Source organism: Bubalus kerabau, unplaced genomic scaffold (genome assembly GCF_029407905.1).
Source record: "Bubalus kerabau isolate K-KA32 ecotype Philippines breed swamp buffalo unplaced genomic scaffold, PCC_UOA_SB_1v2 scaffold_78, whole genome shotgun sequence".
Classification (NCBI taxonomy): domain Eukaryota; kingdom Metazoa; phylum Chordata; class Mammalia; order Artiodactyla; family Bovidae; genus Bubalus; species Bubalus kerabau.
In genome coordinates this window covers 188402-205755 of record NW_026577932.1, presented here as the reverse complement: position 1 = coordinate 205755, position 17354 = coordinate 188402, and the positions used below count along the sequence as shown (strand labels likewise).

Here is a 17354-nt window from a genome sequence, read left to right as displayed (position 1 = left end):
GTACTGGAGTGGGGTGCCATTGCCTTCTCCGATTAGTGTGTTAGAAGGGAGAATAGTTGTCCCTGCGGTTTAAAGACCAGCGGTGAAATGACGAGCATTCAGCGGGCTGGGCTCACTCATGGTGAAATCCCCACTTGCACAGTGTGCATGCTTTAAGGCACAGGCAGAAGGGACATACTGGCTTCTGTTTTTCTGGGATGACACCCGCGTGCAAATGGTATTTTTCCTGCAAAGTGAGATTACCTGATTGAAAGTGTGTCCGGAGGGTATGTGCTTGCGAGGTTGTTTTTTTTTTTCTTTTTCTTAAGGCCCCTGAGATATTTTCCTCATTTACTTTCCCCTCCGCCCCCCACCCCAGAGCATTTCTTTGTGCCCTGATTGTATTTCTGTGTTTATATGATTGTGGATTATAATTGGCAGCTCCTGTCTTGTTGCTTCTCTGGATTAGTTATGGCAGTGTTAAGGCCACGTTTCCTCTAAGAACCCGTGGTTCTGGCTTTCCAGAGGTCCCAGTGGACCACACAACTCCCAGACCTGGTCTTTATCTGCCACAGAGTTGACCACTGTCTGTTCCCTGTTTTATCATTTGATGTTGCAAGGTGGTCCAGAGAGTCTGTTCACTAAAGAAAACACTGTCGAGCTGTTGTTTTCCAGTGCCCGAGTCATGACTAGGAGAAGATAACTTGCAGATCCGGTGTGCTGCATTTGCATCCAGAACATATAAACAACTTTCCAAGTTAACAGTATGAAAACAGACAGCCCAGTTAAAACATGAGCCAGAGATTTAAGTAGACACCTCACGAAAGAGGCTATATGCATGTCAGTAGGCACAATAGATGTTCAGCCCCTCGTGGCTTGGTTCTCATGGTCTGATTTTTAACCTGATCATCTGTGTTCCGTCCCAGTTGGGTGAGATGCCTGCATAATGGCGGGAGAAGTCCTAAGATAACTTCATGTCAGGGTGATATTTGGAGGCCAGATCATGTTACTCCTTGTCTCCTTTTATGTCTGTGAAAGGAGTTTTCCGACAGGTAGGGAGATAGCCCTTTGTCACCAGTGGCCGGCACCTTCCCAAAGGCAGAAGGACACAATGTCTTATTAAAGGACACTACTCCACACGGAGCCAGAAGGACAAGCTGGACTGGCCACGGTGATATCTCTGCAGCCCTGGGGGGAACCGACCTGGCAGGCTTCATTGATTCTGGCAGTAAACATTCCTTTGGCAGCCCACCCATGGCAAAGAGAAAAGCCTTTTCCCCACACTTTTTACTCTTCTTAAATTAATCTGTTCCTGACTTGAAAAACCCCTCTTCTGCCAGTGAAGTGTTGTCCTCCTCCCCATGCTCTATGGTCACTTGCTGTGAAAATGGGTCATGGCAGAAAAGATAAAGCTGCCTGTCCACGGACCGCCCCCCTCCACCACCTTCCTACCTTGGGGAGATAACCACAGTGATGTCAGTGTGTTTTGATTTTCACAAAGCTTTCATCTGTGATTCTTGCCCTTGTCATACAGTATTGTGATCATTTTGATGATACGTCTGTAAAATGTGAAAATAGAGTTTTTGCCTGTAGCCAGCTTTTCAGTGTCTTTTGAGAATGTTGTCTTCTACATAGCAATACACAGGGCACTGGTGTCCTTTAAATGAAGCCCATAGAATCACAACGGTCCTGTCTATTTCCCCATCTGCCTCATAAATGTCTGGTGGTGGGGACATAGAGATTGCAGTGAGTCAGTGTGCACAACTTTGTGTATAGCTATATTACAGCATATGCAAACAATCTGGTGCTAACGTTTCTCCCGTGGCATTCCTGGGTGGTGGCTGATGGCTCACCCCGGGTCATTGCTCAGCTGAGAAGTGCTCTCTGTATCTCGAGGTTGCAGTCAGGGACCTTGCCGCAGACTTTGATCATGCCGCCCACCATGGAAGATGTGTACCAATTTCATGCTCAACACTTAACATTTACCTCTCAACAGATCATCCTGCTTGACCTTAATAAAATAAATGGTGTATTTCAGTGAATGGAGCGTGTCTTTGTTTTTCATATTTTTTAAGAATTGGAACTTCTTTCCCGTGTGTCAGATCCTTCAGCTACTGATAAATCATGGGGTTGAATCTGTGTATGCAGGTGTTTGACTGTTTCTGCCTGTTGAGTTCAGGCCAGTCAGTCTGCAGCCGGGAAAACATCAGGGACACAGGTTGTATCAGTCAGCTGTTGCCACAGCCATGTTGTGTAACAACCACTATAAAATCGCGGCAGGGTGCATGGAGGAGTACTCCTTTAGAGTAGGAATTTGTAGATCATTCTGCCCCTCGTGCCTGTCATCTGCTCTTCGGGACCCATGCCTTTGGCTGGGGCACATTGATGGCCAACGACCAGAGAACAAGCCCAGTCACAATGGTGCTTGCCCTGGGTGTGGTTACGGCGCACCTACTCACCTTCCATTGCTGCACGTGCTAATTTCCATTGCTGCGGCAAGTCCTGCAGCCCAACCCGGAATCCAGAAGGTGTGGCGTGTGCTCCACCCCATGACTGCAGGGAGCTGTGAAGCATTGGAGCCATTGGTGGAGCCCTGTCATCTCCCAGGCCAGTTGCTGATATGGAGTAGCACCATGCAGTCCAGGACCTGAAGCCAAGTTCCTGGATCAAAGCCACCTCTGTCACTTGAAGGTCGTATGGCTGTGAGCAGTCGCTGGCCTCTGCACCCCTCAGCTTCCTCCTTCCCAGCCCTTGGGAGAGCAAGTGAGCTGATAACATCAACGTGCGTGGAACCCACGCCGGGTCAGAAGAGTGCCACATGGAGGGAGGTGTTCACACCTCTGGTGCTGTCACTGCAGCCTGGGTCTGGAGGAAAAGCGTTCTCTGCACCGGGATGCCCCTGTTGGAACCAATGGAGGACAGATGACAGCTGCTCCTGGTCAGCAGTGGACAGATGGAGGTCTTGCTGCTCGGGCTTTTCTCTAGATGTGCTGTGTGGGCTTCTGGCACGTGGGCTTCAGTAGTTGTGGCGCATGGGCTTAGTTGCTCTGTGGCATGTGGCATCTTCCCAGATCAGGGGGTGAACTGTTTGTCTCCTGTATCGGTGGATTCTTTACCACAAAGCCACCAGGGAAGCCCGAGAGAGTCTTCTTAGTAAGAACTACTCAAACGTAGTAGGTGAATTTTTATTTGGGATGGGGGAAAAAACATTGTCACAAACTTAGGGACTTTAAGAAGTACACAAATGCTACATTCATTATCATTATTATTATTATTATGCTTCTACAGGGTCACCCCCACTTGTCTTGTGAGTTCTGAAAGGATGGAGGGATTCGTCCATGAGGGTGGTGGAGGTGCAGTTGTAGGCTGGGGTGGTGGTGGTGTGGCTGTGGGAGCCAGTGGTCCTCATGCTCTGAGGACTGAGATACTCAGACTTCTGTTTCTTCAAGGCGAGCCACCTTGGGCACGCTGAATCAGTCTCAGGCACGGGGGCACTGGACATGCTATCTGAGTCCTCACACCTGTTGGCTTGACCACAGCAGGACTACTGCACTCTGCAAGCCCAGGCATTCAGGGGTGGGGTGTTTTCTGCATTTCCCATCAAAAGAAAAGAACCTTGCATGTCATGTGTGTACACGTATAGGCTGTGCACTGAGTCACACTGAGCCAGGTAAAACATCCCACTAAACCCTACCCGTGTCATTCCCCCGGTCCACCAGATACCCAAAATGCCTGTGATGACTCTGGTGCCCTCCCCCTCTGTGAAACCTAGGAAGTGAGGTGCAGAGGAAGGCAAAGAGAAAAGGCCCTTAACCGGTGGCAGTGAACCCTCCTTTCTCATCTCAGCAAAGCCTAGGGCAGAGGAACATCGCTGGAAGCCCCGTCTCTTACCCCCCATCTTGGAAGGGTCATGCAGGGGGAGGCCTGCCCCTTTCAGCTCAAGGTCAGCATGTTTCTAGTTTATACCCACTTAGGAAACTCAAGTGTGAGGCCTACCTGATAGTGTCATGCAAGCAGGACAAGACCCTGTGGGCAGGGGCCCTCCATGCACAACAGTCCACGGCCCGGGCAGCAAGCCTGGACACTGTACACAGGATGTGCCAAGGGAGGACACTGTCTCCCTTTGGAGGTGTCCTCTCTAAAATATATCAGACAAACCCAAAGTGGTGGCAAAGTAATGTCTCTGCTTTTTAATATGCTGTCTAGATTGGTCATAACTTTCCTTCCAAGCATCGTTTAATTTCATGGCTGTAGTCACCATCTGCAGTGATTTTGGACCCCCCCCCAAATAAAGTCTGCCACTGTTTCCACTGTTTCCCCATCTCTCTCTCTCTCTCTCTCTCTCTCTCTCTCTCTCTCTCAGAGAGAGAGATGGGGAAAGAGTCAGACACTACTGAGCGACTGAACTGAACTGATATATATATATGTATATATATATATATATATATATATATATAAAGTTCCCAATCTTTCCCTCCCCTCCCCCTTGGGAACCACAAGTCTGATTTCTGAGTCTGTTTTCCTTCATACATATGTTGATTTCTGTTGTATTTTAGATTCCACATCTAAGTGATATCATATGGTATTTGTCTTTCTGCTGCTGACTTGCTTTTTGTTGACTTAGTATGATCAGACCCATCCCTGTGGCTGCAGACTGCATTCTTTTGGGTTTTTTTAATTTATGGTTGAGTAATACTTTCTCTGTATATATGTACCACATCTTCTTCATCCATTCATCTGCTGCTGGACATTTTGTTTGATTCCATGGCTTGGCTATTGTGAATAGTGCTATGAACATGGGAATGCATGTATCTTTTTGAATTAGTGTTGTCTGGATATACATCCAAGGATGGGATTGCTGGGTCATATGGTAGCTCTACTTTCAGTTTTTTAAGGAACCTTCCTACTCTTCTCCATAATGACTGCACCAATTTACATTCCTACTAACCATGTAGAAGGGTTCCCTTTTCTCCACACCTTCTCCAGCATTGTTTGTACATTTTTTAAGGACTGCCATTCTAACCAGTATGGGCGGTACCTCATTACAGTGTTGATTTGCATTTCTTTAATAATTAGCAGTAGTCGAGGTGAATTCCTTGATTCCCAGGGTCATGCTATGGTGACTGGTGTCATTTTCACTTGGTTAATCTTTGGTGAAGAATGTGATGCTGTTGTTGTGCTTAGTCACTCAGTCATGTCCGACTCTTTTCCACCCCGTGGACTGTAGCCTGCCAGGCTCCTCTGTCCATGGGGTTTCCCATGCAAGAATACTGGAATGGGTTGCCATGCCCTCCTCCAGTGGATCTTCCCAACCTGGGGAATTGAACTCAGGTCTCCCACATTACTGGTGGATTCTTTACCACCTGAGCCACCAGGGAAGCCCAGAGAATACTGGAGTGGGTAGCCTATCCCTTCTTCAGGGAAACTTCCCAAAACAGGAATCGAACTGAGGTCTCCTGCAAGAATGTGTGGAGATGTGCTATTTGCATCTCTCTCTCTCTCTCTTTTTTTTTTTTTTTTCCAGAGACTAAAAGTTTTTTTAGATGGAAAAGGTGCTCAACAGGTTGCTTTCCACAATTTCAAAGGAGGATTTCCTTCTGTACCTCCTCACTCCAGCACTTTCTTCCAGTGTGTGAGGGGAGCTTTAAAGCTGAGTTGGGAATAGTTCTTCATAACAGGAAGGCCAGCGTGGAGCTGGGGCCCTAGGACCTCTTGGGTTTTCAGAAGACTCCTGCTTTAAACCGTCAGTAAGTACTGGGGAGGGTGCTTATCTGTGCTTGTCCAGGTGGGTAGCTGATGTGGACAGGAGCAGTGAGCGTGGGCAGCCAGGCCATGGGGGCCAGGGGACAAGGGTGGGGTGGGGTGTGGAAAGCCAGGCCCTGAGAGGCAGGGCGCCCACACCAGGATACCAACGCCATCCCCTGAGTGTTCAGAAGCCAGACTTCAGCACTGGGGAAAAGGAACACAGGATTGCTGGCCCCTCAGTGGCAGAGGTTCAGTTCTTTCACCACCCCAGGTCTGTGCTGGGGGGGCAGGAGGTGTGTCGTAGTGGGCGTGCATGTCCAGGTTTGCGCTCAGGCAGACCTGGTGGTACTACCCTCAGCCTTGAGGTGAGAAAGGGGTAGAGCTCCGACCCCGGGGGGGGTGGGGGTGGGGGGCAGCAGCCTGGGAAGGGAGGCCAGTATTTCATGGTTTCACAAACCCCTGGATCTCGGGCTGCACGTGGGGAGTATGGTTCCGCATGGAAGACCGTGATGCGCTCGAGCTGGCGCGCAAACACCCTGCACTCTGAGCGTGGAACGCTTCCCAGCAATCCTGCACTGAGGCACCAGATTTTAACTTTCCGATAGGGGTTTTCCCAAAGGCATGTGTGCCTGGACTGCCGCTGCACCCCCCACCCCCGCCTGCCCTGTCCCGCCCTGCACCGCGTGATTAAACACTGAGTGCGGATCAGAACTCTCCCATGGCTCCAGAGGCACCGTTCCAGGGGAATTGCAATTCCAGGTTGCCATTGCGGGACTCTTTTGAATGTTGGATACAAGGGCCTCCAGGCCCCTGAGGGTGGAGCTGGGGCGGGGGGTCGGGGGGAAGGGTCCTGTGACATCTCGGTATGAGACCCTGGTCTCATGTGATTTGTGTGTACATTCGTGCCCAGGTATGTGGTTTTGTTTTTTTGTTTTTTTTTTTTCCTGGCATGAAAGAAGATAGGGGAAACATACACACATAAACAGACAGTGATGCAAGTGTGTGGATGGCATTAGCTGACAGCTTTACAGCAATACTGGGGCTCCGCGTGCATGCATACTCGCCCGCCTTCTCATCTGGATGAAGAACCATCTTCCAGTACTGACAGGCCAGCCGCAGACCACGGTTTCTCCGGGGGACCGCCCCGTATCCCTTAAGGCCTCTCCTCAGAGCTCTCTCTCCCTGTGGTTTGCCAGCTGCCCTGGGAGCAGCGCCAGGATCTACTCAAGTGAGCTGAGGTTCCTTTAGGCCCTTCACAGGTACTCCTTTCTCCTGTTTCTGTGCCCGAGTCCTTCCTTCCCTGTACAGGACAGGATGCCAAGGCTCTCAGGGACCTACGGTGCCAAGTCAGGTAAGGTGTTGGTGTATCCCATCCCTCCCCTCACATCTCTCCATTTTCTTTCTTTCTTTTTTTTTTTTTTTAAGAAACAAGATTCTTAACTACATACTTTTGTCTTTTTTTTAAGTTGAAGACTAGTTGCTTTAAAATGTGGTGCCCTTCTCTGCTGTACAGAAAACTGACTCAGTGATTCACACAAAGACATTCTTGTTTTATAGCTTTTTACACTTTGTCACAGGATACTGAATATAGCTCCATGCATTCTGCAGTAGGACCTTGTTGTTTATTCTAAATGTAGTAGTTTGTATCTACCAAATCCCTACACACAGTCCATCCTTCCACTCTCCCCCTTGGCAAACACAAGTCTGTTCTGTATGAGTCTTCTGTTTGTTTTACAGGTATGATCATTTGTGCCATATTCTGGCTTCCACCCCAGGCTTCCCTGGTGGCTCAGATGGAAAAGCATCTGTCTGCAATGCAGGAGACCCGGGTTCGATTCCTGTGTCAGGAAGATCCCCTGGAGAAGGAAATGGCAATCCATTCCAGCACTCTTGCCTGGAAAATCCCATGGACAGAGGAGCCTGATAGGCTACAGTCCATGGGGTCGAAAAGAGTCGGACACGACTGAGCAACTTCACTTTCACTTTTCCTGGCTTCCACCCCAGACATGCAGATGACACCACCCTTATGGGAGAAAGTGAAGAGGAACTAAAGAGCCTCTTGATGGAAATGAAAGAGGAGAGTGAAAAGGCTGGCTTAAAACTCAACATTAAGATCATGGCATCTGGTCCTATCACTTCATGGCAAATAGTTGGGGAAACAATGGAAACAGTGAGAAACTTAATTTTCCTGGGCTCCAAAATCACTGCAGATGGTGACTGCAGCCATGAAATCAAAAGATGCTTGCTCCTTGGAAGAAAAGCTATCATCAACCTAGACAGCATATTAAAAAGCAGAGACATTACTTTGCCGACAAAGGTCCATCTAGTCAAAGCTGTGGTTTTTCCAGTAGTTATGTACGGATGGGAGAAGGCAATGGCAACCCACTCCGGTGCTCTTGCCTGGAAAATCCCATGGATGGAGGAGCCTGGTAGGCTGCAGTCCATGGGGTCCCGAAGAGTCTGACATGACTGAGTGACTTCACTTTCACTTTTCACTTTCATGCATTGGAGAAGGAAGTGGCAACCCACTCCAGTGTTCTTGCCTGGAGAATCCCAGGGATGGTGGAGCCTGGTGGGCTGCAGTCTATGGGGTCGCACAGAGTAGGACATGACTGAAGCAACTTAGCCACAGCAGCATGTACAGATGTGAGAGTTGGAGTGTAAAGAAAGCTGAGCACCGAAGAATTGATGTTTTTGAACTATGGTGTTGGAGAAGACTCTTGAGAGTCTCTTGGAATGGAAGGAGATCAAATCAGGAGAATAAGGCAGGAGGAAAAGGGCGCAACAGAGGATGAGATGGTTGGATAGCATCACCAACTCAATGAACATTAGTTTGAGCAAGCTCCGGGAGTTGTTGATGGAAAGGGAAGCCTAGCATGCTGCGGTCCATTGGATCGTGAAGAGTCAGACACAACTAGTGACTGAACTGACCTGGCTTCCACATATAAGTGATAGCGTATGGTATTTGTCTTTTTCTGTCTGACTTATTCCACTTAGTATGATAGTCTCTTTGTTGTTGCGTAGTCACTGAGTCATGTCCGACTCTTTTGCAGTCCCATGCCCTGTAGCCCACTGGGCTTCTCTGTCCATGGGCTTTCCCAGGCAAGAATCCTGGAGTAAGTAGCCAGTCCTTTCTCCAGGGGATCTTCTCAACCCAGGGATCAAACCTGGGTCTCCTGCATTGCAGGCAGATTCTTTACCACTGAGCCACCTGGGAAGCCCATGATAATCTCTAGGTCCATCCACACTGGTGCATTGTTTCATTCTTTTCTTTGTGGCTGGGTGGTATTCCATTAAATAGGCATTATGTCATCTTTGTCCATTCACCTCTCGCTGGACTTTAGGTTGTTTCCATGTCTTGGCTCTTGTGTGTAGTGCTGCTGGGAACATAGGGGTGTATGTACGTTTTTGAATTACAGTTTTGTCTGGGTATGTTCCCAGGAGTGAGATGCTAGATCATATAGTAATTCTGTATTTAGTTTTTTGAGAAACCTCTTTACTGTTCTCCATAGTGGCTGCACAAATTTACATTTCCACCAACAGGGTTGGAGGATACCCTTTTCTCCACATCCTCTCCAGCATTTTTTTTTTTTTTTTTACTTTACAATATTGTATTGGTTTTGCCATACATCAACATGCATCCACCACGGGTGTACATGTGTTCCCAATCCTGAACCCCCCTCCCACCTCCCTCCTCATACCATCCCTCTGGGTCTTCCCAGTGCACCAGCCCCAAGCTTCCTGTATCCTGCATCGAACCTGGACTGGCGATTCGTTTCTTATATGATATTATACATGTTTTAATGCCATTCTCCCAAATCAATCAGCTTTTTATTTAGCAGTACTAGGAGGATTTTTCTTCTTTATTCTTCATAATGTGGAATTGTGTTATATCCCATTGTAAGTTTATAAAATGGTTTACTGTACATATTCTCTGCCTGGGTTTTCTTCTCCCTATTTGTCCCGATTGTAAGTTCAGTCATAAAGCTCATTGGGTATGTGTGTTTCACTGACATGTTTGAAATTTCCTTGGGATAAATTTGTTACAGAAAAGTTGTACACAGAGGATTCCAGTGGCATTTAGACTTGTATGTGAAATGCAGTCCTCACTACAATGAGTCATGGCTCATTGACATGATGTCTCATTTCTTACAGAAGTCTCATCTGAAGCTCTCCCCTATCTTAGCAGCTACCTTATCTAGTCTGTACCGCATACTCCCATGGACCATCTGTGATCCAAGTCTCAACAGGAAGGGGGTGTTTCCCATGAACTAAAAGTATGTTTCCTAATGTGTTTCTTGTCGTTGGTCTGTCTCAACTCAGTCTCCCCGATGTGGGCACCACTGCTGCTAACACCTCCATGTATAGGTTGCCATCGCTTTAAGAAAAAATGCCATTAACTCCAAGTGAGATGGGTTAGGTACCATGTCTGGGGGACAAGAGAAAGGGATGAGGGGACATACCTGAAGCAGTCACACAGATCTTAAAATTGAACTGTTAGGGTCTTTGGAGGAAATGTACTCCCCTCTGGCATAGGGCTGGGAGACAAAGAGGAGACCAGGTGAAGAGGGAATGCCACCATCAGCAACAGAAATGCCACCATGGTGTCTGTGACCTAGCAACTGAGAATGCTGGAGGTGTGTACAGTGGAAACAGAATGCGGTGACTGCACAAGTCCAAGGAGAGAGCCTTGGCCTTACAGGCCAGACTAACTCACAGTGGGGCCAAAAGCTGTTCTGTGCTCAGAGTGAGGAGCCCAGGAGCAGAGAGCAGAGTGTGTAAGTGGGGGACATCTGCCCATAGGGAGGAGCTGCCCTTTGAACTAGCCACCTTCCTCACTAAATGCTGATTTCCTTGGAGACTGGTTAGTAGGTGCTCTGGCTTCGTTATTGTGTATGTTTTGGTGTGGTAAAATAGACAAGATACATATTTTTTTAACATCTATAAGTATACTGTTCTGTGGCGTTAAGGATATTAACACTTGTGCAACCATATCACCAGCAATCTTCAGAACTTTTTCATCTCCTCAGACTGAAGCTAACTGAAACTCACCATTGAACAAGTTCCCCCCCGCCCCGCCCCACCCAGCCCTGGTCACAGCTTTTTTATTTTCTGTGTCTGTGAATTGGACTAGTCTGGGTCCTAGGAAAAGTGAAATCGTTCAGTATTTGTCTCTCTCTAACTGGCTTATTTCTCTCAGCATAATTAGTCCTCAAGGTTCATCCTTTTTGTAACATTTGTCCAAGTTTCCTTACATTCAAAAACTGAGAAATTCCCTGTTATATGGATGGACCACATGTTGTCTATCCATTCATCCGTGGGTGCAGAATTGGGTCACTTGCACATCTTAGCTATTGTGAATAATGCTATTAAAACACAAGTATACCACTATCTGAATCCCTCCTTTTACTTTGGGATATGCTGTAAAGATTGGAGGCAAAAGGAAAAGGGGGTGACAGAGGATGAAATGGTTAGACAGCATCAACAGCTCAATGGACATGAGTTTAAGTAAACTCAGGGAGGTAGAAAATGATAGAGGAGCCTGGTGTGCTGCAGTCTGGAGTCACAAGGAGTCAGACTTGACTTACTGACTGAACAACAACAAATATGTCTATCCAGAAAAGAAATTCCTGAATCACGTGGTAAGTCTTTGTTTTAAGGAAACAATGTGCCATTTTTTAACAGCAGTTGTACCAGCTTATAGTCCTACCAGAAAAGCACAAAGGTTCTGCTTTCTCCACATTGTGGCCAACAGTTTTCTGTTTGTGTAACAGCAATTCTGTTGAGTGTGAAGGAGCATTTCATTGAATGTAAGACCTTTTAAGCAGGTCGAGTTAAGTAATAAGCAGGAGACTCTGATACAGATATGGAAGATAGAAAGATATATTCAGTAGTTAATATAACTAGAACTTAACTTGTAAAAAGCATCCTTTGTGTCCCTCTTGTTTGACTTTTCATTCTACAAATATTGATTAAGCAGCTTCTCTGGCCCAGGCTTGAGTTTTGAGGGCATGTCTTTCTGTCTTAATCTTTGGATCAGATTGTTTGAGAAAAACAAAGAGTCCTCTAAACATTTCTGGGAGCGGACAGATTTCAGGTTCTTGATGTATTATTGTACTGAAGAGATAGTGAAGTTGAAATGATCGAAGGGAAAATACAAGGGGAGTATTTGTATCCTGTAGATGGTGTGTGATGCATAAAGACTCCAACTTTCTGCTTGCCTACTCACAGTGTCATCCTTCAGTATTGTGGTAATAGCTGACTGATGTCTTGTGAATATGATGGGGACTTGGAGCTGAATCTATAACCGGAGATAAAAGCTTTCATTTCTATAACTTTGCCACATTCCCATTATGTGACAGTCACCTTGAGAGCTGGCCTTGTTGGTCTCCCAAAAAGAGACACGCACAGCCTGATTACCACTAGTTCTGGTGGCCTTTCCTAGGATGAGCACATCCATCCTAAAGAGTGACCAGGTCATTCTCAGTTTGGCTGATGCCATAGTGGATGGTACTTTGTCTCCCCATTGCACCCATTGCAAGAGTCTCTGATGACATCCCTCACTCCAGCAAAAGGCACCTTGAGATCACATTTCTTTCACCATCACTTTGTTTCTCAAAAGGTCTTTCTTTTACCTTATTCAGTAGTTCTCACACCCTAGTTGCACACTGGAACCATCCTGGAGCTTTCAAAATCTCTGCCCTTTTCACTTACCCTGAGCAATGGACTGAATCTGTAGTTGGGAAGTGTTGCCCCAGTTTCCTCCTCTTCCTGGATGCTTTTCCTTTTCCAGATAGCTCTTTGAGCTTCCTGCCATTTTGCCCCTAAAAGGTGAAGTAGGATGATGTACTCTGAAGCCACTTCCCATGTAACTTTAGGCAAGTTCTCAGCCTCTGTTCTGAGTGCTTCCATCTATAAAATGAGGATAAGAATACTTAGTAGTTCTTTAGAAAGGTAAATGGAGTCAATAAATATAAACCCTACAGAAGTGAAACTTTTCAAGACTATCCAGTGTGTAGGTGGATTCCACAAGTGCAAAACTATTTTTTTTTTTAATACTTACCATGGTGATACTAAAACACTATGTACCTTGCTCACTCTTACTCTCTCACAAGTATACAGTGGAGTCTTTCTCATTCTTTTGTTTTTCCTCTACCTATTTGCACTGATCACTGAGGAAGACTTTCTTATCTCTCCTTGCTATTCTTTGGAACTCTGCATTCAGATGAATATATCTTTCGTTTTCTCCTCTGCCTTTAGCTTCTCTTCTTTTCTCAGCTATTTGTTAGGCCTTCTCAGACAGCCATTTTACCTTTTTGCATTTCTTTTTCTTGGGGATGGTCTTGATCACCACCTCCTGTATAAGAGGTTCCGTGAGATTTGATGCTAAAAACAATGCCTTCTAAATTTTGTTTTGGGAAATAGTTAACTCTGTATAAAAATCCCTATGTTAACATGAGGTAGTGTATTATATGAATTAATAATTTAAAATTTCTCAATTTTAATCTCTAATAAATAACAAAAGATTCAACCTGCCTTAACAGAATCTCCTTGAGGGTCTCAATAATTTTCTTTTCTCTTACTGTGGTAAATATACATAAGATAAAAGCTGACCATTTTAACCATTTTTAAGTGTACAGTTCAGTGGCATTAACTACCTTTTTAATATTGTGCAACCATTACAAAATCCCCCTGCTCTTCCAACTTCTCATTTAATGGCTCCCTCTTCTTCTGTTCTGCCAGGAATTACCAGTTGACTGCTCAACTCAGAGATGTTGTAACTTTCTGCTGCTCTGTTTCTCTCTCTGTTTTCAATTAATTGATGGATTAACTTTGCTGTAAGACTTGGAACTCAAACTGGGGTTCTGTAATAACCTAGAGGGGTGGGACTGGGTGGTAGGTGGGAGGGAGATTCAAGAGGGAGGGGACATATGTACACCCATGGTTAACTCATGTTAATTTAATTCATATTGATGTATGACAGAAATCAAAGTAATATTGTAAACCAATCATCAATCAATTAAGAAAAGTAATGGATGTTTTGGACAAAAAGTTAAAGTTGTGGAAAGGAAGATGTTGTGTGTGATGGGAATGTTGAAAACAGAGAGAGAAAAGTATGCACTTGTAAGGAAAGCTATTCAAAATACCTTGCTGAAAAACACATAAGTTGCAGATGTTAGTGTAGAAATGTTCATACTTCTGTGAAAATTAAGAAAGATATTTCCCTTTATATATTTGTAAACAGAATATATATCAAAACTCCAAAGATATTTGCATAGCAAACAGAAGCCCATGACTTATCTCTCATTAATATTCATGTCCTTCGAAGCATTATTCTCTTGAATGTACTGTGGGTGCCAGGGGGGCTTTGGTTGCCCTGGGACAGCAGTCTGAGCCAACTTCTAAGTCTGGAAGCTGAGGTGGCATGCCATCTCCTTACTGTACTTGAATGTTTTCTGTTTAAAATGTTCAATTATCTGAACATTCAAATCCTTCCTAGCAGCCTGCCTGCTCCAGCAACCAGTAGTGAGTTAAGTGCACCCAGCTCAATTGTCTCGGTTCTTTGGCCATATGCCTCGTGGCCAAAATACCCAGAACATAAGCAGTATTATATTTAATAAAGGCTTTTGAAACCAGCACACAATCAAAAAAAGAAAAAAAAATCTTAAGCAATTTAAATGGAACATTAGCAGAAATCAATGAGGCAGGAGCAAGGATTCAATGGAAGGGCATTAACGGGGTCCTAGGTGGGAGAGAGGAACAGGGTGAGAGATTCTGCCAGGTTGATACCAGCAGTCCCCTGTTATGAGCAGAATGCTCCTGATGGATGTGCGTTCATAAAGAACATTCATTTTTTTTTTTTTTTAAATAATCGTCTATATATCAAATTGAAGAAACAATTTAGGGAGTTCCCTGGTGGTCCTGTGGTTAGGACTTTGCCTTCCAGTGCAGTACTGTGTGGGTGTGGGCCCCTTCATAACTCATTGAGTTCTGCATTAGATTATGTACTCCTTCCTACATGCAACTGATTGTTCACAATACGAATAGCTTTCAGAATGCCTAACCCCTCTAACTCAGTTAAAGCAACCAAGTACTCGTACATGTTACAACATGGATGAACCTTGAGAAGAGTCAAAACACAAAATATTGCCCCTCATACAAGTCTAGTCTACTCTGAATGCTGCCATATAGGCCTCTTGCATGGATGTGCATAAATTACTTAACCAAGCCCTCTTGTTGCCCCTGAAATTTTTCCCACTTTTCAATATTACAAAGAGGCTGTGTTGACTATTTTTTTTTTTTGACTAAATGTTTGTGATCAATCTTAAATTACATCTTTGGGCAAATGCTCCGAAGTAGAATTGTCTGTTTGAAAATTTGCACATTTTAAGTCTTTTAGTAAATATTTCCAGATGGCCCTTCAGAAAATTTGCTTGTTACCATCTTTCTAAATTCCATATATATGCATTAGTATACTGTATTGGTGTTTTTCTTTCTGGCTTACTTCACTCTGTATAATAGGCTCCAGTTTCATCCACCTCATTAGAACTGATTCAAATGTATTCTTTTTAATGGCTGAGTAATACTCCATTGTGTCTATGTACCACAGCTTTCTTATCCATTCATCTGCTGATGGACATCTAGGTTGCTTCCATGTCCTGGCTATTATAAACAGTGCTGCGATGAACATTGGGGTACACGTGTCTCTTTCCCTTCTGGTTTCCTCAGTGTGTATGCCCAGCAGTGGGAGAGGGAGAGGGTGGGGAGATTTGGGAGAATGGCATTGAAACATGTATAATATCATGTATGAAACGAGTCACCAGTCCGGGTTTGATGCACGATACTGGATGCTTGGGGCTGGTGCACTGGGACGACTCAGAGGGAGGGTATGGGGAGGGAGGAGGGAAGAGGGTTCAGGATGGGGAACACAGGTATACCTGTGGCAGATTCATTTCGATATTTGGCAAAACTAATACAATATTGTAAAGTTTAAAAATAAAATAAAATTAAACTAGAACAATAAATAAATAAAACAAGAAAGAAAAAGAAAATATGCTTGGCCTGTGCTCCCCAGTGCAGAGCTTGAGGGTCAAATGTCTCTGGTGAGAAATAATAGTACTTAAATCTCAAATACAGTACTGCTTATCCACAGCAGTGTAAACGTAGGGGAGGAGAATGGAGATAGCGGCTTGAGTGTGTTGTTCTAGGCCAAATTTTCCAAACTCATGATGTCCTATATTTGTTTGCAGTTCACTTGGGTACACATCTACCATGTCCTTGCTCATCAATAGTGCCAATTGCCAAATAGTAGGTTTTGCAGTAGCCACTATTGGATGGATCCTCGGCACCACTGCCATGGGCTTCGTGGAGTGGCGAGTATGGTATCTAGATAACGCCTCACAATTCTCTGGTCTGGCCTGCCTGGGAATGTGGAGAGTCTGTGTCTTCCATCAAACCAACATCACCACAGCTACCTCATGTCACAGTTACAGCTACCATGATACTTACCTGCCTCTTGATATCCGTGTTTCTCAACACCTCTTACTGATGGCCAGCATTCTAGGACTCTTGGGGAAAGCCTCTGTTACTTTTGCACTTAAAAATGTGTCCACGGGAATTCTTGAGACTACTACTACCTACAAAGCATTTGTCATTTCAGGAATTCTCCACATAGCTGCTGGTATCTGTATCTCAGTTGCTGTCATCTGGAATTACCACTCTGTGATGACTGAAGAGGGTATTGTCTTCCCACCATCTTTCAATATACCCTTCAAGCCATATGCTCAGAAATTTGGCAACACTGTTATAGTGGCATGTCTAGCTGCCTTTGCGCTGTTCTTAAGTGGGTGGTTTTTTTCTCTCTTACAAATTACCCCTGGATAACCAGGTGCATCCTGAAGTATCAGGAATGTAGATTCCTGTTTGCATTGACCTTACAAAAACAAACATTACTAAAAGTTTGTCGGAAATCTTACCATGATGCTTAATCAAATTTCCAAGGACTCGAGACCATGGCAATAAAGCTTTTGGCAGAAAGTAGTAAACCATTTACTTCAGTTGTAATCTGTGTCTGATTTGATTCATTGATTCAGTTAAGGAATTTCATTTTAAAAATCTTTCCAATCTGCCAGTTTTTATTTTAATTATTGCCTAATCACAATACTATAAATCTAGTGTATTGGAAATAACAGTTTCTGAGATTCTTTTATTTCCCGCCTCAATGATTGCTAAAAGCTGATTTATTTTCTATGTCTGGTATTATACATCTGTCATATAAAAATTTCCATTATATGGAGAAGTAGAGATGGTAAAGGACAGGGAAGCCTGGCATGCTGCGGTCCATGGTGTTGCAGTCAGACACAACTGAGCAACAACAACAATGAGAAAATGAGGAATTCATTCCACTATATTACTGGAAACCAGAATTAGTGAAATTGCTCTGTATATTACTGGAAACCAGAATTTGTGAAATTGCTCTGTATAAGGTTTATGTATCCTTTCTTTCCCCCTTTTAAATCTTTTTAAATGGTTATAAAGGAACCTCTTGTCCCTTTATCCTAACAAAATGATTCCCTTGCTTAAAGAATATTAACAGTTATTCCTTGTTGTCACTGAATATTACAATTTTT

At 44.6% G+C, this 17354-nt stretch overlaps 1 protein-coding gene across 1 annotated transcript; it reads left to right on the top strand.

The window, feature by feature from the left end:
- The first annotated feature begins 15996 nt into the window (after nucleotides 1-15996).
- CLDN34 (claudin 34) lies at nucleotides 15997-16608 on the top strand. The gene has a single exon (XM_055565929.1). It carries the CDS (start codon nucleotides 15997-15999, stop codon nucleotides 16606-16608), a length of 612 nt encoding a protein of 203 aa, XP_055421904.1.
- The last annotated feature ends 746 nt before the right edge of the window (nucleotides 16609-17354 follow it).

Excerpts from the sequence above, each read along its gene's own strand:
- CLDN34 (XM_055565929.1), top strand. The coding sequence starts at position 15,997 with ATGTCCTTGCTCATCAATAGTGCCAATTGCCAAATAGTAGGTTTTGCA.